We start from the raw sequence: 25,306 nt of genomic DNA on the forward strand, positions 1-25,306 counted from the left end.
TGATTCTAACTTTTTATTAAACCCATTATCTTTAGCAAATGACAGACGTTGTAAAATTATTCATTTGCCAATAATAGCTTAAAACTAACTAAATTCACTGATGGATTGTAGTGCTTATCACTCCAAAAATACGCTATTCATTGTCCATTCAGAATTGATCACATTAGTTTGAATGAAATACATTACATGAATAAAATAACCAAAAAATTTAACCAAATTTAAACTCAACAAACAATTAACTGTTTTATGCGAGGCCCCAGTTTTCAGCCGAGAGCAAATATAAAGTTTGGGAAACAACCGTCAGTCTTTTAAATCTATCAAATATCTAGGTTTTCATGATATAATTCATAAAATTTCATCTTATAAATACCTTCTGGTCAGATATATAAAAAATAAGAATATAAGCTAAATGTCTTGTAGTCTCTTTCGTAGTGATTGGCATTTAGATCAACCTTCTCGATGTCACAGTATTATAGCTTTTGATTCCTATAAAATTGTTAACGAAATTCAGTAGTCTTTACGTTGGGTTCTATTAATATCTTCAGTCTTTTCTTGATATCTATTGTAAATTTTCGTCATGGACTTTTGAGACAAAGCAACCCGTCAAAAAAGTTCTCATCTGTTTTCATTAAATTCCCAAATGACAAGTTTTCTTATCGGAATAATCTAGGTTAAAAAAACAGCATACACTTTCATCTTTTCCTAAAGACCCATACAAATACTAATGTATTATATTCTTATTCTAAAGCAATGTTTTCCCTATTAAAATGCAAATGGCTAAATTTGCCTATCATAAATTTGTTTTCTTTTGCACTATTTTAGCGTCACAGGTGTCCCTGTCTTCCGCAATTAGAGGAAGAATTAAATAGTTAGAGACAACATCCCCTTGCAACATGCAACAGATGGGTAATTAGAGTTTCTTCCGCTTGCATAACACGGGCGAAACATTGAACAAGGTAGCAGAGAAAATACAAGCAAGGGAACTTTCATAAATAGGATAAGAATTCGGAGTTGGTGCTTACTATTTTCCCTAGACAAATTTCAAGTTTGAAAAATGTGGCAAGTACTAAGTTTTAAAAGGAAACATAATGCTACGCCTGTCTCCCTCTCCCTGCCTTGCTCTGTCATTAACAAAAAAAGGTCTTTAACTAATGATAATAATAATAATAATAGTAATTATGATAATAACCATAATAATAATATTATGGGCACAGGGAAATCCCCCGAAGAAAGTACTTAATAGCTTAAATTGTGGTACACTATCAAATAATTTAAAAGCAACCCGCTAAGTACAGACGATAAAGAATGCGCTTTAATTAGGCAAACCTGATCCTGTTGAGTTTTATTGCCTGACAGGATTATAACTTTTTATGTAAGAGACACCGCAGTGATAAATGTGATCCTTAAACAATTCTGGTCCTCTTAAGTTTCTAAATTCAACCCTCTATCTCTTGAATTAATTGACCTAAGATCAAAGTCGTGAGAGGATTAAGAATTATTGAGAGCATTAGCGATATATCTCAATGTGAGGAGATGATTATAGCTTCATTTCCTGCATAAAAATATTTCCTTTCATTATATATCTAATGAAATCGATCTTCAGAGCTTAAAGAAAAATAAATATCTTTATCATGATCACAAAAAGAACATCAAACTAAGAAAACTTTTTTTTTGTTTAAGTACGAGTATGAGCCATTGCAATCTGGTCTGTAAATGATAGGAAATAACCGACGCAAAAACAAACATGTCCTCTAAATTTATCGACTCGACTAAAAACATCCTGAAACTAGAGGGGCACTCAGTATAGAGTCCAGACCTAGGCCGCGGTAGCTTATTTCTCGAACTTCTGTTCGACCTTGACCTTGACCTTTGACCTCAACATGTGGCGTGCATTTTCATACATTCAAATATGAACCAAGTTTGAAGTCTCTGTGATAAAGTTGCCCAACCTTATAGCCGATTACGTGATATGGACGTTTTGCTCGTTCATGACCTTGACCTTTGACCTTCCAAAATCTAATCATTTCCAGCTCTAAACATAACAGTTTAAAATCCCTGTAAGTTTCATTACTTTACGATTAAAATTGTGGTCGTGTGGTTGATGACCGGAATTTGACCTTTAGCTTGACCTTTACCTTGGACGCGACCTTAACATATATCAATTGGCGTGGATTTTCATACAATCAAATATGAACCAAGTTTGAAGTCTGTGTGACAACGATGTCCAAACTTATGGCTGATTACGTGATTTGGACATTTTGCTTGACCGTGACCTTGACCTTGACCTTTGACCTTAACCTTCCAAAATCTAATCAATTCCAACTTTTGACATAACAGTTAATCCCTGTAAGCTTAATTACTCTACGATTGAAATTGTGGTTAGGAAGCTGTTCACAAACAAACACACACCCACAAACGAACACACAAACAGGGGTTAAAACATAAACTCCTTCCAACTTCGTTGACGAAGGTAATTATTACGAACACTGCCAAGGCTAAACATATTCAAAACCTAAATTCCATGGATGGAAGCCTTCCCAGTCTCTGGTTTCCATCCGCATTTATCCAGGATATGAAGTCACTCTTCCATAATAAACACAATAAAACTGGAATAGTTTATCAAGTACTTACTTGGCATTCTTGGGGTAAAACTCAAGTCCGCGTCGAGACTCGAGGGTTCCAGTGTAGTAACTCTCGACCCGATGTGTCGGGGAGGTATGTGATCCGTAACCATCGGCATTTAGCTGCGAACGAAATAAAACAGAATTTAGTATACTTTATTAAACACTCTTAATAAAGTTATTAATATAATTCTTCACCAATTTGTTCACTTATTTATTCTTTTATAATAAAAGTATAGAACTAAGTTTCCAAGTATTGTTTTTGGAAGTTTAGAGAAATTATATTGCTACTGATAAGCTAGTACTTTTAAAGCAGCCTTATAATAACATTTACCATTTCACCTAACTATATTTTTTGCATAAAATTAAAAAAGGAAATTTCTTCACTCGAAATAATTTTAGCCGAAAATATTAAATTCTCCTCGAATTTTCAAAGATCTTCTAAATATAAGTAAACCAAATATCTTATAATTTATTCAAGGGTTAGGATATAAAGAAATGTTTTCATGAAGTCAAGATTATTGCATTTCCTTGTATAGTAAAACTAGCATACTATTATATATACAAAAAGGGAAAATCTATTTTTATCTAAGACTAAATTATCTGTTTCATAGGAACAAGAATCAACAAATTAAACATTGTTGATTATTTGCAATTTAAACCTAATATTTTACTAGTTATTTTAACGGAATTGGAATCCATTAAAAGATTGTGGCAATAAATGACATATATTATACAGTATCATGTTGGGCACAAGGGGATGTTTTATAAACGAAAACTGATAAATGGATTTTGAAAAACGTCCTTTTATGGAGTCTCTCACACCTGCCTAATCTTCAAATGATTTCATCGCCCTTTTAAAATATTAGGATTGGTCCACTTGAAAATCCCCTCAGAAGGGCCATGTCATTTCTCTTATTTCACAATGTCAGAGAGAGCCACCACGCCGGTGCACGCGCGTGCACACACACACACACACACACACACACACACACATATATATATATATATATATATATATATATATATATATATATATATATATATATATATATATATGAGCGGCACATGAGCTACCTCTACGCCCAAACTAGGGCAGGCAATGGCTCCTAGTGACTGAGCAGGTAGACATTAGGCCCTATACCCTATGTCCTTAGCTCAAAAGGTCGGTGAGGTTGCGACTTTAACAGAAATCCAAAGTGCTTTGAGCTAACTCCGAACTCTCGACCCATGGATTATAAGCCTGAGATGTTTGCAATAGGCTAGAAACGCCCACTGTACAAGTAAAATATTTCTTCATTGTTATATAAAAATTATATTACTAATAACTTGTCAATTTGAATATATAACGCGTTTATTCTACGCAATGAATTAGAAATATCAGTAACGTTCAAGTGCCCACCAGTCACCGGAAATGGATCAACCGACTGAAATGGCACACATTGGATTCGAGTTCATTGTTCTGAGGAAATTAATATTCAGTCGGAGATACGGAAGTTCGACATGAATAATGCATTTAGGAGACGGGAAAGAAAAGGAGGAAATAATAAAAATGGCAGGATCAAATATCCAACAAATATTCCTCTTTTTATAATAAAAAATGTAAGAACGTCATAAGATTGCTCTTCGGAAATGTCATTTGAAATCTTTCTCTGGATAAAATTCAATGAGAAAAACAATTTTGGTGAAATTCTTACAAAAGACATCCGTAGCATGACCAAATGTCAAAACATTTAGGAGAGAGAAATTGGAAGGAAACGTTTGCTTTTGTTATATTTCAGAATGTTTTTTTTTTACAGTAATTTACAAATATATGAATTTATTGAACAGCAGATTCATCCTTATGAATAAACAGATGCTTAAATGTATATAAGTAGAAATAAAGACTATCTAATAGCCTCAAATCGAATGTAAGATTCGAACGACTATCTGGGTCTCTTATCTAAACGTAAAAATCAACTTCCACACCCCCCACCCCCTTCGACGGCGGAGCTAACAACTAACCCTAATACACTGATGATTGTGATAGCAGAATTTCAGAATCAAATAATTATACACCTAAAATATCTCTAGGTTCCCTCTCTACCCATCTATCAATTTATTTACCCCTAACGAGCTCAGCCAACATTGAAAATACATTTCAACGTCTTCCTCAAACTTATCCATTAGCATAACAGTAAAAGGATGACTACTGGAAGAGAGCCAACCTTTTCCTTGAGGGAAGAGGCGATGGCGCAGAGCCACGCATTCTCCCCTGGTTCCATCCAGGTAGTGGCACAACAAAGATTTTCCTACACTGCCATGACCAAACATGTCCTCCAGGCAGCTGCGCCCAGTGAGAGAGGTATTTGACATGACCTATTTGAGATGACCTACCCACTCCCAGACCCGGTCTCTAGCATTCGATCCTCAGCCCCAAGCTCATCTCACCTAACCCTAAACCCTAAACCCTAAACCCCCTTCCGCAAAGCCCTCTTTTCTTATGCGCCGTAATGATGTGTGTTTGTGTAGACGTACGCGCGCGTCTATATGTGAGTAAGTTCGTGTGTGCATTAAAGCTGCCCTTTCAACATTCACCCCACTGCCCTCATCTTGGAAGCCCCTAGCCCACACACCCCTCCTTGGAACCCATTCACAAGGACTCCCCCCACCCCCACACGTCTCCTAAGAGACCACCTACAGTGCTCCTCAAAGGTCCTGAGGCGCGTTGAAGGCGGAAGATGCATAATTTAGGATTATTAATCAAGGTACTTCCAAAAATCTTACCATTTCTCATTTTTTTCCAAAATACTGAACGCTATGTATTTACCACAGCACACGCAAGAAATAGCCAGTGATGTTAAATAAATAAATACATATGAGCATAAGCAAAGGTTGCATTGTATAAAGACATCGAAGGATCTATTAACGGTAAAATTCAGACAACGGGGAAAAATTTTAGCGTATAAAATTAAAAACACAAGCGGAGTGCATTGGCACTAAGTTGAACCCTCAATTGATACTGGTCAGATAAGATATGCAGTACTTGGTTTGGTTATGTACATTTAATCCGCAACAAATTCTACCACATTAACTATTAGAACTACTTCTGGATCAGGGCACAGTTTTAGCAACCTCATTTTCATATACCACAATGCAATGTGTACCCTTTCATTTGTATTTTCCATCGTATAACAACGATAGGCTACATCTTAACTTGCTATCAACAGTCTTGAAGACAGTTTCTCAACACTGAATAAATGTATGCAGAATGAAGTGACCTTATATTATATAACATTCATTATAATAATTATTACGCTAGTACATATATAATCTAATCTAATTATGGGATGAATTAGAAAAGATGATAGAAGATTTTCATATAGAAAACAGAAATAAAGGACTGAAAATGAATACGAGAAAAACTAGGATAATGTTCAATAAGAATGCAGAGACAACTAATAAGAGTCATGAATGAACCTTTAAATATTGTTCATGAATATACCGTACGTACTTAGGACAGGCAGTAATTGTTTCCCCAGGACACATGACCGAAACTAAAAGAAGGATAAGCATGGGATGGAGATCATTTGGGGAGCAAAATGAGATTATGAGAAGTAAAATGCCACTTTCTCTAAGAAGAAAAGTATTTAATAAGATGGTCCTACCTGTATCAACTTCATATCTATGTTCTAAAACCTTAGAACATAAGCTAGTTACAACTAAAAGAGCTATATAAGGAATAATGATGGAAATAGCACTAAGAGACAGAAAAAGAGCTACGGTAAACGAGAGCAAACTAAAGTAAAGGATATTCTAACAATAAAAATGGACATGGGGAGGACATATTATGAGAAGAATAACAGTGTGGGTCCCTAGAGATTGTGGAAGAAGCAGGGGAAGGAAGAGACGACGATGGATTGACGAACGAAGAAAGCTTGCGGATGTGGATTAGCACAGAAAAACCATAAACAAACGCAAGTGGGACATGTCTGAGCCCTTTGTTCTGCAGTGGACTAGTAACGGCTGATGATGAATCAAGACAAGTTCAATAAGTTGAGTAATGATATGGCATTGTCACGTTGAAATCCATGGTGCCAAGCTTTCAGTGTTTCAGCAATCATACTGAGTCGTAAACAAAGGCTAAGAAGGCCATAAGGCTAGTGACCTTATCTCCAATGACCGAGGGGTAAAACTCCTAGAACCTTGCCCAATCAAAACTGGTCTGGGGGTTCCGTACCAACGACGTTCATCTTTTCAAGATGTTTCTTTCATCCAAGCACTGACCGGACACTACGATACTAAACCTCGTTTACCGTATGATCAAACGTATATCGAACATGTTACCACCGTCTACAGTATAATATAAGAGGTGTTTTCATTAAACTTTATATCATTTTATATAAACTCTAAAGAAAAAAATATTAACTTGGCCTTTTCCATAGTCAAAACATCATCGAGTATATTGATCTGATCAGTCACTCATAAAGAAATTAGCTAAATAACGCCGTTTAGATATATCTATACCGGTACAGTTTCCGATTTTTTATTCCCTCGGCGTACCAAATGATAACTCCTTTTTTCTAATAGTATGGGGGAAATATTATAAATGAGGCACTTATTCTGAGTGGTCGAATAACACTTTTCACTTCAATGAAGTAAGGAAAGGACAAATTAGAATAAATTTTTCATATTCTCCATAGCCCAATCTTCTTCGGATTTAACAGAACTTAAAACTCAAATCTTTCTCTCCCACGTCGACTATCATCCTGTGGGCTTAACTTTAATTTGCTGGTTCAGATCTAGATATCTTTTCCATTTTCTTTGCGTTTCCGGGAAAAGTCTAAAAATAGCACATTTGAATTCCAATTCTTCTCGTTCCAGCTTGGAACGTTATTACTTTAAAGGTTTACTTATTTCATCTCAATATTTGCTTCCACAACCCCGTTATCAGGTAGTAGGTTGGCCATGGCACCAGCCACCCGTTGAGATACTACCGCTAGAGAGTTAAGGGGTTCTTTACCTGGCCAGACAGCATTACATTGGATACTTCTCTCGAGTTACGGTTCACTTTCCTTTTGCCTACACATTACCACGCAATACGCTGTGGGATACGCGATATACAACAAAATGCGTGATACAATGAAGATCATGTAAGTCTTGTTGTGCGTAATGTTCCCCTGTGTGATTGGGAACAGGAAAGCAGCCCTTAAATTAAGTAATGGTCAGATAATACCGACTGTAAGGTAAGAAACGTTATGTTACTTCCCAAATGCATAAGCTTTGCTCAAAGGGTTTGTTTTTATCAAACTTTACTTGTATCTTACATCAGTTACGATGTTTAACACATGTGTTACATGCATAATTTAAGCTATTCTGAACTCTTTTTACTTCAAGACACACTAAACAGTTGCAGTGGCATAAAATTTTATAAACAAAAATAAAGTCATTCCAAGACTATTACTAACAAAAAAAAAAAAAAAAAAAAAAAAAAAAAAACACCGCAACATGATGTATTGAAGACTCGACCCATCTCTTTGAATAAAATGTCATAAAGTAGTGGCCCATTTATAGAGCCTAGCCTATATCCTTTAAATATAATGCCTTTAAGTGGTCGCCCGTTTATAGTGCCTAGCCTATATCCACCTGTCTATACTGCCAGCTTATACAACGTTAAATGGAAAAGAGGCTATATAAATTTTAAGAACAGCTATCCATTGGAATTTTCTTAAACACTAACACTGAAACATGCATATATAGTACACACACACACACACACACACACACACACACACACACACATATATATATATATATATATATATGTGTGTGTGTGTGTGTGTGTGTGTATATATATGTATGTATATATATATATATGTGTGTATATATATATATATATATATATATGTGTGTGTGTGTGTGTGTGTGTGTGTGTGTGTGTACTGCTTATGCTTTCATATCACAAGGATTACGCGAATAGATTGACTGCATGTGGTAGTAGAATATAATCAAGATTTTAGTACTAAGCGCTTTCACGCATTTCTATTTTTCTATTCTTCAGGGTACAGTAAAAATTCCTTTGCAGGTAAAGAACGTCAATATGTAAAAATTTAATACCAATAAAAAACACGACAGGAACACCTTATCAGCTATCTAACAGTTAAACAAGCAAACAATCCAAGCCAAAATTTGCACGTGAACGTAAAGTGGTCCCAAAAAATAAATAGTTACATTATTTTGCATTGCTGAACAATATTTGTTATAATGGAATTCTGCTATTTTTCTACAAACATCTACTTATGTTGAATACAAAGTAAGACTTTATCTTTATAATACTAGATTCTATTACATTTCTCTTGAGTCTTAACAATATATTTGCAACATAATAACTCTTCTAGCTTTTTCTCGTCAATCGAATGATTGCTTCGATTCAAATAAGAAAATCACTAGAAGTCAGTCACCTCTAAATAATTTTATACCGTATCCTAAAGAAGTGTGCTGTATATTGAAATGGACGGAAGTGCTAAGTAGTACACTCTAATCATATCCTACTTGCTCTTGCAATACATACATACATACATACATACATACATACATACATATATACTGTATATATATATATATATATATATATATATATATATATATATATATATATATATATATATATATATATATATATATATATATATATAGTGTATTATGATTATTATTATTATTGTTATTATTATTATTATTATTATTATATATTATAATTATTATTAATAGGTAAGCTACAACCCTAATTGGAAAAGAATAACCCTATAAGTCCAAGGGCTCCTACAGCGAAAAACATTCCAATGAAGAAAGGAAATATGGATATAGATATACAGTACTAAACGAGAAGTGATGAATAAAGAATATAAAATATCTTAAGATCATTAACATAAGTTAAAACATATCTGTCATATAAATCAAGAATGAGACATATGTCACCCTGTTCAACATAAAAAAAAAAAAAAACATTCACTGCAAGTGAGATAAAAATTTATTTATATTTGAAGACGATATTGTCTACTTTCATCTCATATATATATATATATATATATATATATATATATATATATATATACACACACACACACACACACACACACACACATATATATATATATATATATATATATATATATATATATATTTATATATATATGCACGAGTGTGTTTGCCAAGGCATCTTATTGATGTCGAAAACAAACAGCCCACAATAGTAAAATATTTTTAACCCCGTGAGTAGCTTAACATAAAACTAAAGGAAACCAACGTCTTCGAAGTCTGAATATATTATGACCAAGAGCAGATCAAATATTCACTTGATAAATTATTCAATATTCAGAGATAAAAGTAAACCTCGGTGTTGGTCTATCGACCTTGAATCTACTAGTCTTTATATCATTATAATAATAATAATAATAATAATAATAATAATAATAATAATAATAATAATAATAATAATAATAATAATAATAATCATTATTATTACCACTTCGTTTTTGTTTTCTATATTCCTGTCAGTTAGCAAAGCACTGCTTTTTTCAGTGCTACCTTACTATAAAACATTAAGTCAATATTCATTTTGATTATAAAGCAAAGAAGACTGTGTTTTTTAAAAGGCGCAACATTTTGTGGGAAAATACAATATTAGTCATTCATATAACATTAGAGTTTTTATACTAAGAATAAACATTATATCATACATACAAACTCGCTTAACATATTCAATTATCTCATCAACAAATAAGCCGACATACAGTAATATCATGATCAGGTATATATATATACCAATTTAGTTTTCTTAATTTATGGAATTTAAATATGCGTTCCAAACTACATGGCTTCATCATGTTCTCTGAATTGACAACAATTTTGTTAATTGTAGTTACTATATTCTATTTGGGGTATTACCGTTGACTTCGTAAAAATATTAATACAAATATATGTATACACACTTAAACACACACATACACACACACACACACACACACACACACACATATATATATATATATATATATATATATATATATATATACAGTATAACATATATCTGTTTATTTTAAAGGTCCATCATGAGCATCAGCAGTAACGGACAGGGAAATGTCCTAAATAAGTTTTAGTAGCTTATTGGAAACGTCCATGTCTCGAAATCTGTTGGACGGAACTTCGTGGAACACTCAAGCCCGATAGCTTCTAGTAGTGGTCAGCAACTTCAGCCTCCTTGTAAGTTATTGATGGAAGTTTTAGGGAAGCCCATATGTCTACTTACTAAGTCATCAGCATCCATTGCCTAGCCCACCCTGGTCCTAGCTTGGATGGAGAGGGTATTTGGGCGCTGATCATATGTATAAAAGGTTGGTCTATAAAAACATAGTCCCGTCCCTTAATTTGCCACTCATGAGTGACCTTTAAATCGACTAATATAGATACACACACATACATACATACATACATACATACATACATACATATATATATATATATATATATATATATATATATATATATGATCACCGCCTCAGTCCCTCTCCACTCATGCCAAGACCAAGGAGGGCCAGGCAATGGCTACTGGAGACTTAACAAGTATGCCTATAGGCTCTCCCAATCAACCCCTCATCATTAGCTCACATGAACAGTGAGGCTGTGATCACCAGCATGGCTCGAACTTCCAACCCATGAATCAGGAAGTAGAGATATTAGCCACTAGATTGCCAAACATATAGCCAAATGACATAGAAATTGTTATCATCATAATCATATGTGTAGCTATGGTTATTTTGTTACAAATAATCTAATGTATTGAGTAAAATAAACCAACTACAGATGCTGATAATGGAATACTATCTCTTATTTACTAAATTTCTTCCAAACACTCAACCATAATACAGTTAAACTCCGTGATTAAGGTTATTAGTGTTAAAAGTATTAAAAGGGAGGGAGATTCCATTCAAAATGGAGAGAGAGAGAGAGAGAGAGAGAGAGAGAGAGAGAGAGAGAGAGAGACTTCAATTGAGAAAGTGACTGACGGAGTGGGAAACAGTTATCGAGATGATTAAACGCCGAAACTTTGCACGAATTTAAAAGTGAAACTAAAGAAACTATTGTATGATCTATGGATGTTTCTCTAAGTCAGATACCTTTATTTACTTTTCCTATCAAAAACTATACTATTTTTTTTAATGAGGCGCATTTGCACCGACTCGTAGGGGTGCCCTTTTAGCTCGGAAATTTTTCCTACTTGCTGAATGGTTGGACAAAATAATTCTAACCAATCAGCTACTAGGAAACTTTTCCGAGATAAAAGGGCATCCCTGCGAGTCAGTGCAAATGCGCCTCTTTATAAAAAATTGACTATTGTCAGTCGTACCAAAGACGAGGTTTTCTACATTATTCACCAAGGGTTGTGAGATTTGCCCAAGTACGAAATGAAACAGTTAAACAGAAATGTATCTCTGATAGCTTGCGAAACGAAGATATTACAATGGACACTCTATATACCCTGGTGGGCATTCTATTCACTTTAAACCGGATTAAAGATTTTTCCCTCAGAATATAAGGGTTATTGTCCGGAGGCTGGACCCAACCGGTTGCGACAATGGAAGGGATTTACATCAAAGGAATTGGACGATTATCATTTGGTTATTTCGTCCATCTGGATCTGGTGAATTTGCGGCAGAGGGGATCAGTTTTTCTTTTGATTTGCTTTCGGGGAGAGGGGGTGGGGGTGGGGGATAGGGAGAGGGAAGGGGAAGTGAGGACAGAAAAGATATTTACATGTGTTGAATGCCACTCAATGATAATTCAAAACTAAAATCTGGATTATAACCCTGAATGGAAACAAGGATTTTATATAGTAAGGAGTTGAAAAATTATAGGTCGTTCATTTTTCTAGATTTAATTATCTAACTTATTATCTAATTGATAGCCCAGTAAAGAGGAGGCAATCACGAAAGTAAAATGGAGTTTACTATATCAATATATTAATACAATATTTTATTGTTTAAAAATCCACGCATGAACTGATTCTGAATTTAGAGTTTTTTGCGTAAAATCAAAGCAATATAGATATCATTTAAAAGGGTAAAAAAAAGAGTTAATCTCAGTGCTTAACATAACCGAAGCTAATAATTTATTAGAGTCGCAATTGAAATTGCAAATTAAATTAATAAGTAAAACCAAAAACAAAAGGTGAAGGCTCTTCGCCTTCCACCTTAAGAAGGCCGGTAGGCAATTTCCTTTCCTCAGCCCAGAATATTTCAGAAAATGCAAAGGACAACGTCCTGAATTTTTAATAATTTCTTGGCTTTCATGACTGGCACGTTTAATGATAGTTTACAATCTCGGAAGTTCCTTAAGAGTTTGCCCAACGATATGCGTCGTATGCATGAACTTAAGGTTCTTAAAAAAAAAAAAAAAAAAAAAAAAACTTTGCATAAAAATTCCTTCAGCGACATGGACGGATCTCCAATCTGATATTTTTTTTTTTTTTTTTTTTGACAACAAGATATTCATATTGTCTTGAAGGATGGGAAAAAGATGAAGGCGTTTTACGTCATATTAGGACATGTCAGGTCTTTCAACAAGAGAGAGAGAGAGAGAGAGAGAGAGAGAGAGAGAGAGAGAGAGAGAGAGAGAGAGAGAGAGAGAGAGATTTATACATCAAATTTACCCCAGATTGCTTATGCTACTAAACGACTTTTACTCTATTATACTCTTCAATACGCACAAACTAACAGTTTACTATGAAACTGAATCTAATGTATAAATCTAAATGAATAGCTGAATCATCCATCCTAACGAGTTATAAAAAGGAAAATAACATCATAATCCTTCTCATTAGAGTTGTTTTCTAAATTACTAATGGATATCATCTCGATAGAGTTTAAAAGGTCTCATCAAATATCTTTCATTTCTTTTCTTTTAATCATAAATTTACTTAATCAAATACGAGATAAATAGATGACAAATTAAGGCGATAACATGTAATACATGCAAAGGGAAAAGAAAAAAAAATTATACATAAACTAAAATTTAAATTGACAATATACGGCAAAGGAAGATTATGATAGATAAAATCAACGCTATTATTATTATTTTCATTATAAATACTATTATTGTTATCATTATTATTATACAACACTATTATGGTGCTAAGCATTAAACGGTACACTAGCTTTTGATTAATAATAATAATAATAATAATAATAATAATAATAATAATAATAATAATAATAATAATAATAATAATAATACTTGAGTAGATGACCCTTTTTTTGCAAGGTTTCTTGGAAAGCCATGATTTTTTTTTAACGAAAAAAACTTACGGTTAAAATTTAAAAAATTACCTGACATTTCCTTTTTCTTTAACACAAAGATCAAACCTAATCTTTCAAATGTTTATCGGGAAAGTTAAAGACATGATCTGGATAAAATTCTTTGAATTATAGATAATATAATTTAGACAGATTATTCTAAAATGTTAACGTTTCTAATGAAAGTTAAATCTGTTATTGAGAGAATCAGAAAATATGTGTGTGTGTGTGTGTGTGTGTGTGTGTGTGTGTGTGTGTGTGTGTGTGTGTGTAGGACAACAATTTCACAGGTAGCTTGTAGATGGTTGAATGTTTTGTCTCCTTAACATTAGTTTGTCATCTGTGAAATCTGATTAGTTCAGAAAGATGTCGAAACCAATAATGAGTTACCTATCTGACCTACTTATGTAAGGCGATCTGCCATTTTAAGAGACATGACCGTGGATTTTAATAAGGTTACACTGCCTTTCCAGCCAGGTGAAATTAGAGGCACTACGAGGAAGTTTTATAATATTATTCCACCCAAGCCGAATTTCATCTTATCAATGAACATCACAGACAAGAGCCCTGATAACCGTCAACTTCGTACCATTTAAGAGATACAGTTTTTTAGGCTTAATGTCCCCCCCCCCCCAAAAAAAAAGCCTTTTTGTTACCAATCTTAAAGGTAACAACAATTCCGAATTTAAATATGCCTCAAATGTAGGCGTCCGTGTACCCTTGGCCCCAAAACTTACAAGCAGACCTTAGGATGTCACTGCAGTTGTAACAAGAATATAATGACCATCGAGTTAACAGAAAGGTTCCTGAAGAAGACCGACGATCAATCAACGACAATCCGATAACCAATCAAGGTCAATCTTACCACCAACAGAAAGAAACTTAACCTGTGTAAGTGTGTAGCTTAATCAAACATTCTAATTAAATATATATATATATATATATATATATATATATATATATATATATATATATATATATATATATATGTATATATATATATATATATATATATATATATATGAGCACATACAAATATCCCTCATGATCTATGTGATAATTTCCAACCGGTATAAGATGACACGTGTTCACCTAATTTTAGTCTCTTTATATCTTTCATTATTCGGAAATAAACTCCAGACTGTATCAGATGAATACTGAACACCTTACAATTAATCTCTATCTCTAAAATAAATTGAATCACCAGAAAGATCTAATAAGATGCACTTACCTTCCATGATAATTATAAAAAATAATAATTCTTATGAATAATATATGAGCTTGGCATGTGTGCCCCAGCTAGTCTACACCATACAAGGACCGTGAGAAAGCTGAAGGGATTACATTGAGTGATTGCAAATACACCACATGATACAGGATATGCTGCCAAAGACAGATAATTCTACATTTCCGTAAGCGATTAATCCCGTTACCCCTTGATTACCCTGGTTTCCGTACATTGTCTGCAGAAAAGGGAAGTCTGACATTTACAAAAGAATGGGAGAGCGGATGGAGTATACAGTCAAAAGCTATATTGCCCAATGTTTCATTGATACCATACACCGCGATTGGAATACTGATCTCCTATCTAGATAGTAATGAACACCAAAGATCATTATTTGTTATACAAGATTGTTCAAAATGATAGTTTTCTTCATCTAAGCATCTGAAAGATGTTTTCTGTAACCACCTTCCACTGACTTTATTTTAAGAAGAGCTTCCTTTGGCTCATTTACAGACTGTACTCCAGGAACAATATCCAGTGCGGGAAGCATCAACCTCCAACAATGCCTACCACTAGAACTCAATTATTTCTCTTAATACAAAACTGAAATGCTATTCCTAACACTTCAAAAGATATTCGAAAACACCATGCTCCATTGCGTCAGTTTTTCCTCATGTTTTAGCTCAAGTATATAGAAATTTTATAATTACATATACATACTAGTATACATAAATTCTTAAATTGCATTTCTTTCATATTTTTATTTCTAATCTTTTTTATTTACGAGATTGTGTATAATAAACCTTTCTCTCAGTACTTTTTGTGGATGTGAATAAATTCTGCAATAAAGTGGTGTCATCTTTTTTATCACAAATATGCCTTGGAAAAAGAAAAAAAAAGTATATTTAGCTTTGTTACACAAAATTTCAATGATCCCTTAGTCCAAAACACACAATATGATGTGAAAGTGAAAAAATATAAGTGAATTCAGATGTGCCTTCAATGACAGTACTGCTAACTTAATATATATTAAATACAAAAAATTCTTTTCTTGATAATATAGGTTTTGGTTAATGGGGCGTTACACGTTAAATGGCGATTGTTAAGAGATAAATAAACAATAACTATTACACCACTCCAAGTAAAAATCCAAAGGGAGACACTCCTCCAACAACCGAGTAAAAAAACAATGAAAAATAAACAACCACAGGCCCCATTGCAACACACCAATGGAACCGAGTGAAATTTGTTCTGCCAAGCATGATGTAAGGGACCCTTTCCAAGAGAAATGGGATTCGCTCTTGGACTAGGAATGGGCATTCTCTATCGTTTCTACCTAAAACAGGAATCGTATGTTGCGGGAATGTTAACAGGACCCGCGTATTCTGCGGTATAAAAACAAAGGAATATAATTTATATTTCTTGCCATGCACATCGTTGCAATACAGCAATGAATATTTGAGCCAGTAGCAACCGACTCACTTTATCTGGATAGGAAAATAGCATCATGAACGATCAGTTTTCCCCGAAAAGTAACTGTTTGTGTAAGAAGCGTTCAACATGAAGTAGTAGTAGTAGTAGTAGTAGTAGTAGTAGTAGTAGTAGTAAATAATAAATAATAGATAATGCATAATAGATAATAAATAATAAATAATAAATAAATAAATAATAGATAATAGATAATAAATTATAAATAATAAATAAATAAATAGATAATAGATAATAAATAATAAATAAATAATAGATAATAGATAAAAGGTAATAATTATATAAATAAATAAATAAATAATAAATAATAAATAAGAAAATAATAAATAATAATTGATAATAATAACAATAATATATATATATATATATATATATATATATATATATATATATATATATATATATATATATTATCGGCGTCAATGACCTTAGATGTCAGGATGCCAGAAAACCTCAAATCAATCAATGAACTTATTCAACATTTTGAATTGTTAATACCTGCCAAAATGATCTGATCTGATCATAATCACTTTACAATGATTACACAAATCATATGTCGGATAACTCAATCTAAAAGTTTTTTGTCATTGTGTCACATAACAGGAGACTAGAATTTTATATCAAATGCGTTGGAGATACGATTTGGCAAATAATGTCATTAATAATGACAGCAAAGAAGTCATATATTTTCAAAAAAAGAAATGCAGAACCCTGGAGAGAGAGTCTTTCATGATTAAGCATACCAAGTGTTGGGGAGTAAAGTGCACTAAAGAAAGTCTTGCATTAAAGTAGATACAAGAAATATGTAACATTGGATCAAGCTCTTTTACCCTAGTCGAGGTCTAACATTTTTGAGTTTGGAAAATCAAACACGTAAACTGCGTGATCACTATGAGTCAAAAAGGCATAAAACAAATGCCATCAATATGCTACCTAGCCGTTTTCCCCCAAGACTAACTCGGACTCCTAGAATTGTGGATTTTCCATCACAAATACATGGAAGTTTTTGTAAGCCTTTTGTGATGTTAGGGCCGATTTTTTGTTCTTTCTCTGGTGGTTATATTTATCGAGAATAAACGGCATTGTAATGAACATACCAATATTGTAAATACATTTCACAAAAACAAAAACATAACGGTAAGTATTTCGTATTAGAATTCTTGGAAAAAGAGAGTAAAATACAATCATACAATTATCTTTGATTATTGTCTGTACGAAGATCCGAAGGTTACCTTGTTCAAGCCTATTAATTACACGGGTACCGATATCGTTATAATACGCGAAGTCTAAAAAGAAGTATATCTGTTCAGTAAGCAGATTTTAATTACACGAACAAGAAACAGCGCTCCCCATTTACATTTGTTGTCGGTATATATCTTCAATAGCAGACGTATATAATACTGTAATGTATATATTTACCTATACAGCGACAGATAAGACGCTGTGCTTATACATTAAAACATGTCTAAAAGATTGTCTTATCATTGCATCTGAAATTAATTTGAAACGTCACACACATAAACTTAAACTTTGCAACTTAACCTTTAGTTTTATCGCCGAGCCAAAATGTTTGTCTGCAGGAAAGCAGTTTGCATTCACCCTTTTCGGTGATCACTATTTACAGCGGAAGGGTGTACGTACATATAGTAGTTATCTAATGCTACATTTTGCTCCCGAATTCTAAACATTAACACATTACCTGAACGAAGTTCGTTGTTTTGGGGAGTTTGTTTGTTCTTCACATACATACATACATACATACATACATATATATATATATATATATATATATATATATATATATATATATATATATATATGAGTGTGTATGTATGTATGTATGTATGTATATAATGTATACACGCAACACACACATATGTAATCAATCTTCGTTCTCCTAAATGGGATGGCTCCAGAAGGAGTCACCCTCATGATTTCCAGCAAGTGTTCATGGGAAAAATAGATAACTTCTGTGTAACTGGGTTGTACCTTCAATTGGAACTGAAGCATATGGCCTTTTTTTGTCTTAGTGTTTCATTCAGACTCCCATTGTCATTTCCCCCAGCTTATATCCGGCGTCCATGAATAAGTGCACCTCGGACCTGAAGTGGTTTGCTATAAAGTTGAACGACACCCCCACACACCCCACAGTAATTGTGGGACCATTAATGGGCCCACGCACCGTTTAAACAATTAGATTATATTATGGTCAAGTAGCCTTGAGAGTTGTGAATCATTCAACATCCCCTACAACAGCTGCCCATTATCCCTACTGGCAAAGAAGAGTACAGAGGTCCACATCAAGCCTCTTCTGTTTCATTTCCGCAATTTAAACCAACTGTCCACCGTCCTTCTAGAAAAAAAATTCTAATGGGACTTCTATTCTTTTAATTAACGAGTTACTTATCTCCAGCAAAGATTCTAAAGTTTTGATGTTGTCACTTTGTGTTTGTATGAAAGTTTGGCTGTCTGTTATTTTTGTATTATTGGGTGAACCTTAATTAACGAATTCATATGACTTTTTTACTTACAAATATTCTCTGAGTAAACTATTAAATTTTGGCTCTTTCGTTCTCCTTATTTTTTTTTTTTTTTTTGTATTAAGGAGGTAATTGCTAACTTCCCATAGTACTTAAGGACGTATGTCGTCACTTTACTATGACGTTTTTTGAGACCATCTTACCGGGATATCAAGGTTTGAGATTCAGAACAAAAGAACTCACTATACAAGATTGATAAGTTGGCCTTTCACAGTCAGCCAGTCAGTCGTATATGATACACTCAGCACAAATCGATTATAATTGCCCAGTAACCCAGCGCCCCTGCCACTGGGAACTCAAAAATGGATTCTAATTTTTCGTGATTGTTTGTTGTGCTACTAACAAAACAACAAAGAATCGGTTCATTACAAAAAATAAAATATGAATGGGTCGACGTTACCTCTCAAACAATATCGTATAAAGTCATCAACAGTTCAAACAAAATCTACCTAAATATCCTCCGAGCGCTTTAGCTCTGGAAATCTATATAATGGTTATTTTAGTTCATAGTTTATATAATCAATCAAACTATATGAGAAATCTGAAGCCCTGAAAATACTTTCATAATTAATTATTTGAACTAAAATAGAAAAAAAAAAATAAATAAAAGGAGGTGGGAACATTACAGCTAGTAACTCCACAAAGTACTAGGTAAGTTCATTATTATATGTTGTCAGTGTCAAAAACATTTATTATTTGTTGTTAAAAATATACATGATATTACAACGGAACCGTTGATAATAATAATAATAATAATAATAATAATAACAATAATAATAATAATAATAATAATACGCCATTTCACAATTAATGCGTATATTCATAGTTTATTCAGCCCAAATTTTGATAGCAGAAAGTAAATAAAGTGTTATGTGACATGCATTTGACATTAAGTTCAGCTTAATGATCAACGTCAATATTTAGTTAATGTTTGAAATTATTACCAATTGGCGTTTTCACCTATGAATTATTATGAACTTCTTAATATAGCATGTAATTATCAAGCGAAATCCATTAGTTGAGGATCGACTGTGATGCTCAATGAGCGAGGGTTAAAGGATAACGGACACACCCTTTGACAATAAGAACTTTTATTATTATTATTATTATTATTATTATTATTATTATTATTATTATTGTTGTTGTTGTTATCATTATTATTATTATTATTATAATTACTTGCTAAGCCACAACACTAGTTGGAAAAGCAGAATTCTATAAGCCCAGGGGCCCCAACAGGGAAAATAGCCCGGTGAGGAAAGGAAACGAGGAAAAACAAAACATTTTAAGAACAGTGACAACATTAAAATAAATATTTCCTATATAAACTATAAAAACTTTAACAAAACAAGATGAGAAATTAGATAGAATAGTGTGCCCGTGTGTACCGTCAAGTAAGTGGACTCTAACCCAAGACAGTGGACGACCATAGTACAGAGGTTATAGCACTACCCATGACTAGAGAACAATGGTTTGGTGTCAGAGTGTCCTTCTCCTAGAAGAGCTGCTTACCATAGCTAAAGAGTCTCTTCTGCCATTACCAAGAGGAAAGTAGCCACTGAACAATTACAGTGCAGTAGTTAACCCCTTGGGTGAAGAATAATTGTTTGGTAATCTCAGTGTTGTCAAGTGTATGAGGACAGAGGAGAATCTGTATAGAATAGGCCAGACTATTCGGTGTATGTGTAGGCAAAGGGAAAGTCAACCGTAACCAGAGAAAAGGATCCAATGAAGTACTGTCTGGTCAGTCAAAGGACCCCATAACTCTCTCGTGGTAGTATCTCAACGGGTGGCTGGTGTCTTGGCCAACCTACTACCAACTCTTAAACAAAAACTCACCTCACTTATATTTGTATTCACTGTCTTCCCAATGAGTCCCCCATCTATGTTTCTTCCTCTCTCATAAACTCATTTAAAAGACTTTTTTCAATTAGGGGCAAGATTCCAGCAATTACCCGGGTTTCACATTTTCTTCGTTTTTGAACAAAATGTAAGACCATAGCTTATTTTGTTGTCAAGTCCTCTTCAAAGCTAGGTTATATTAAGCCATTAGGTTTCAGTCACGCATACATTCATACGTTTTAAAGAAGGTGTCACAAGCTATTACCAATCGTTCTCGAAAAATACACAATGAAAATATTTGAGGTTTAAATCTCGATGGATGATGAAAAAAATAGTTACAATGTTTGTGGTATCATAGAAATGCATTAGACAGCGAAAAAATCACTTACACGATCACACGTAAGCATATACAGTATATATATATATATATATATATATATATATATATATATATATATATATATATATATATATGTGTGTGTGTGTGTGTGTGTGTGTGTGTGTATGTGTGAGTGCGTGTATGTGTTTGTGTGTGTTTGTTTGTGTGTGCTTGTGAACCCACGAGTGTTGTGTATGTACATAAACCAATATATGCTTTTATATAAATTTATACAGACATATCTCTCTCTCTCTCTCTCTCTCTCTCTCTCTCTCTCTCTCTCTCTCTCTCTCTCTCTCTCTCTCTGGTGGTGATAGTGGAAGATTTTCGTAGGATCCCACACAACAAACCAACCTAGTATGGGTGGCCCTTGATTAGTACAGCTTTGCTGATCATGACGATGTACAGACTTTTTCTACCATGTTAAGGTATCCCTACACACACACACACTATATATATATATATATATATATATATATATATATATATATATATATATATATATATATATATATATATACCGCAAGTGTGGCTAGAGTGAACTCTTGTGACCAACAGGATAGGCTTAATAGCGTCTACCCTTTTTGTCCCGTGATCACTGACCCGGCAGTAGCCCTCTCACATGGGCTATTCAAATTAAAGTTGATAACCATCAACAAAAGAACGTTTTCTAAAGGAACTAAGAGTGGCCTTCAGCAAGTCTGCAGACAGCTAACATTGGGTTAAAAACTACTTTGAGGTATTATGTACAAAACCTAATAAAATCAACGCACATATTTTATATTTGTGTTATATTCACAGTTGGATATATTTCATCCTAATATGAATTATAGTGATCGTGTTTATGGGGAATATACAAATTATTATTGCTGAGATGAGCTACAAAATGGACTGTGTGACCACAGTGTGTATTGTTAATAAAGAAGTACACCCAAGGTAAATTCAATTTCGTTAAAAATCTTGAAACTAAATTTATAATAAACGCACTATACATGTCATTTACCCTTTTTTTTTTCAATGACTGTGCGTACAAAGCCATGCAAAAATATTTTAAAAAAGCATATATACGCATATTTATATCCCAAATATAGTATGGTTGAATATATTTCTCGCGCTTCAGGTTCCAAAGTTATATGTTGAAAATCCGGACGATTAATTTGCATATACCTAGATATCATGAAAGCTGCTTGAATTTGGCAGATACAGAATTTTCAGTAATCTCTCTCTCTCTCTCTCTCTCTCTCTCTCTCTCTCTCTCTCTCTCTCTCTCTCTCTCTCTCTCTCTCACACACACACACACACACACACACACACACACACACACACACGCATACAGCGGCTCGATTTTTAAACCTCCCTTTATTTTACAAACGTATTTATTTCCAAAATTGCAACAGGAGCATTTGCAACTCAAGCATCATTTTGATTCGTCAGTTCTCTAGTTACTGTTCAATTAAGATTTTTTTACTTACGTTCATCGGTGTTACTTCCTTGGCTCATGTCCATGTATTGATTATATCTACAATGAAATATATAAAAAAAAAAATCTTGGAAAGCAATCTCGTCTCCTAAGTATTAGGTACGTTGGCTTCTTGCCAGTTACATCTAGGCCTCAAATCCTCTTCCCAGACTCGCAGTTCGCCCCCCTCCCACCCACCCCTTTTCCTTCGTATGTCTTCATGTGATAACTTTCTTTTTCCCAATTTTCATTTCCTGCAAAGAAAGGAGTCTTTGGTCTCGTGGAGTAATTTTCCGATTTCATTTCCGTTCCGGCAAGAGACGTCTGTAAAAATGCAGTTCATCCTATTTCTTTCTGTTCATCTTATTTCTTTCTTTTGTTATTAATGTTTTTTTCCACACTGAAACCTCAACAATAATTACTGATCGAGATGAAATTGGAGATTCTAAAATAAAGAGGAGAAATTTAGAACTGGTTGATGCACGAATATTATTTTTGCTCCAGAGGTAAGTTATGCCTTGGTGCCTTTCGTTTTGAACTCTTTTGAACACGTTTAAACATTTGTCACAATTGAATTCGTCAATGGTCTAAGTTCAGATTCAGGAGTGGCACTAGCGAGATATGAGCTCGATGACATAGCTTTGAGTAAACGAAAAATTTTATTTTGATATAGAAGCTTTTGCTGGAAAGCAGACGTAGAATGGGGACTGTAATAAGGCAATGTTGTCTCAAGAGATCCCCCCATAACACATTAAGTGGTTATTATCTGTCCTTCAATCACCAGGCTCCAAACCCAAATTATTCCTAATTCCCTGCCACTCCTACAGAGAGAGAGAGAGAGAGAGAGAGAGAGAGAGAGAGAGAGAGAGAGAGAGAGAGAGAGAGAGAGAGAGAGAGAGATAGTTTTTTTCTGAAAGCTGGATGCTGTTAACCTTCATCATTTCTTGGAATTTAAATCTGAGAAGATAAAAGTGGGGGAACAACGCTTCCATGTTTTCCTTCTTAATAGAAAATGATTCTGGTACTCTCCAGGGGGAACCCTTAAGATCGACGGATTTCTGGTTAGAAACAGCAGTTGGGTATCGCCACCCTAAAGTTCTTTTGATCAGCCAGCACTAATGGGGGAATCAATAAGAGCGATAACAATGGGCCAGGGGAAAAGAGGGAGTTAAAAGGGACGAAATTTACAGCCTGTATTGGACTGATTCTGTTCTTACAGACGTCCAATGTTTACTGCTGGATTCATGCGCACTGTCATCAATTAGTAGTCGAATGGATTCTCTATGCATAATATTTCCAAAAGTTGAGCAACTTTATATGCCACAAAGAAAGCTAATCAGCAGCATGTCTAACCGCCTACATGTACTACGCAATTTTTCACCTTTCACACACCCCCAGGCCTTGATATTAAGGCATTCCTTCACAAAAGCGATTCTCTCCATCAATGCAGTACTTTTTGTGTCTCTTTCTTTCGCCTTAACGATACTTCTGAAATACATTCTTTTCAATTAACTGTAGACCTCCATTGCGTTCAAGATTTCTTGGTACTAATCTAAATCAAATTTTGATAATTCGCTCAATGATATTTATAATTATATTTCCATATTTCTATTATAGTAATTTTACTCTTCTATCATCTTAGATATGTTTACAAAGTAATAAGTAATCATTAGTTATCACGTATAATCCATAATACTAGTAACTTTTATTTATCTTGTCATTCTTTCTAAGGCCTTGGAGCTATCTTAACTTCATTACACATCATGTTTCTCAAGTTCGTGAAATGGAAAGCCTTTTTCTAATAGGTATTATTCTTTATCTTATATGTAAGAGAGTACTTTACTTAGCCTATATGCTTCCAGTTCTGTATATTTGCTTTGTTCCAGTATGAGATTGCTGACGGCCTTATGACTGTTTGCTTCCAAGACCATATCTCTTGACGTTGCTCTGGCTTGGTTGGTGCCCTTCCCCTCACTAGAGACAGTGATCAAAAATCATTATCCTCAACACAATAAACCCAATAGTTACGTTCTCTAACGCTCTTGATAAAAAAATGCTGATAGAAGTTCTAATAATAATAATAATAATAATAATAATAATAATAATAATAATAATAATAATAATAATAATTTCAATATAATTCTATTATGCTTGAGTGTCTATAAGTTCATAAGAAGTTTTTTGCTTGAAAATTTTTCTGATTATTATATTATATTCACGTGTTCTTTATGATTTCCCGATAAAATTGGAATTAATTAGAGTTAGAAAAGTGCACCATCGATAAACTTTATCGGCAAATCCCTAAACACTCTTTTCACCTAACTAAATAGAAAAACTATTTCAAAACACCAATCCATAACTAACTACCGCTATCTTTTATACAACCCCTGCGTCAAATTTTTTAACTTATTAATGACTCCTATGC

The 25,306-nt window shown here is 33.7% G+C and overlaps 1 protein-coding gene across 12 annotated transcripts in view; it reads right to left on the reverse strand.

Moving 5' to 3' along the window:
* OtopLa (Otopetrin-like a) overlaps positions 1-25,306 on the reverse strand; it is an 810,925-nt gene that overhangs the window by 201,007 nt on the left and 584,612 nt on the right. For all 12 annotated transcript variants that reach the window (XM_068363667.1, XM_068363664.1, XM_068363662.1 and 9 more), the window contains one exon: positions 2,632-2,744. In XM_068363667.1, coding sequence (XP_068219768.1) covers positions 2,632-2,744 — 113 coding nt within the window. The remainder of the gene's footprint in view (positions 1-2,631; positions 2,745-25,306) is intronic.

The sequence above is a fragment of the Palaemon carinicauda genome, chromosome 40, assembly GCF_036898095.1.
Source record: "Palaemon carinicauda isolate YSFRI2023 chromosome 40, ASM3689809v2, whole genome shotgun sequence".
In the NCBI taxonomy this organism is placed as follows: Eukaryota; Metazoa; Arthropoda; class Malacostraca; order Decapoda; family Palaemonidae; genus Palaemon; species Palaemon carinicauda.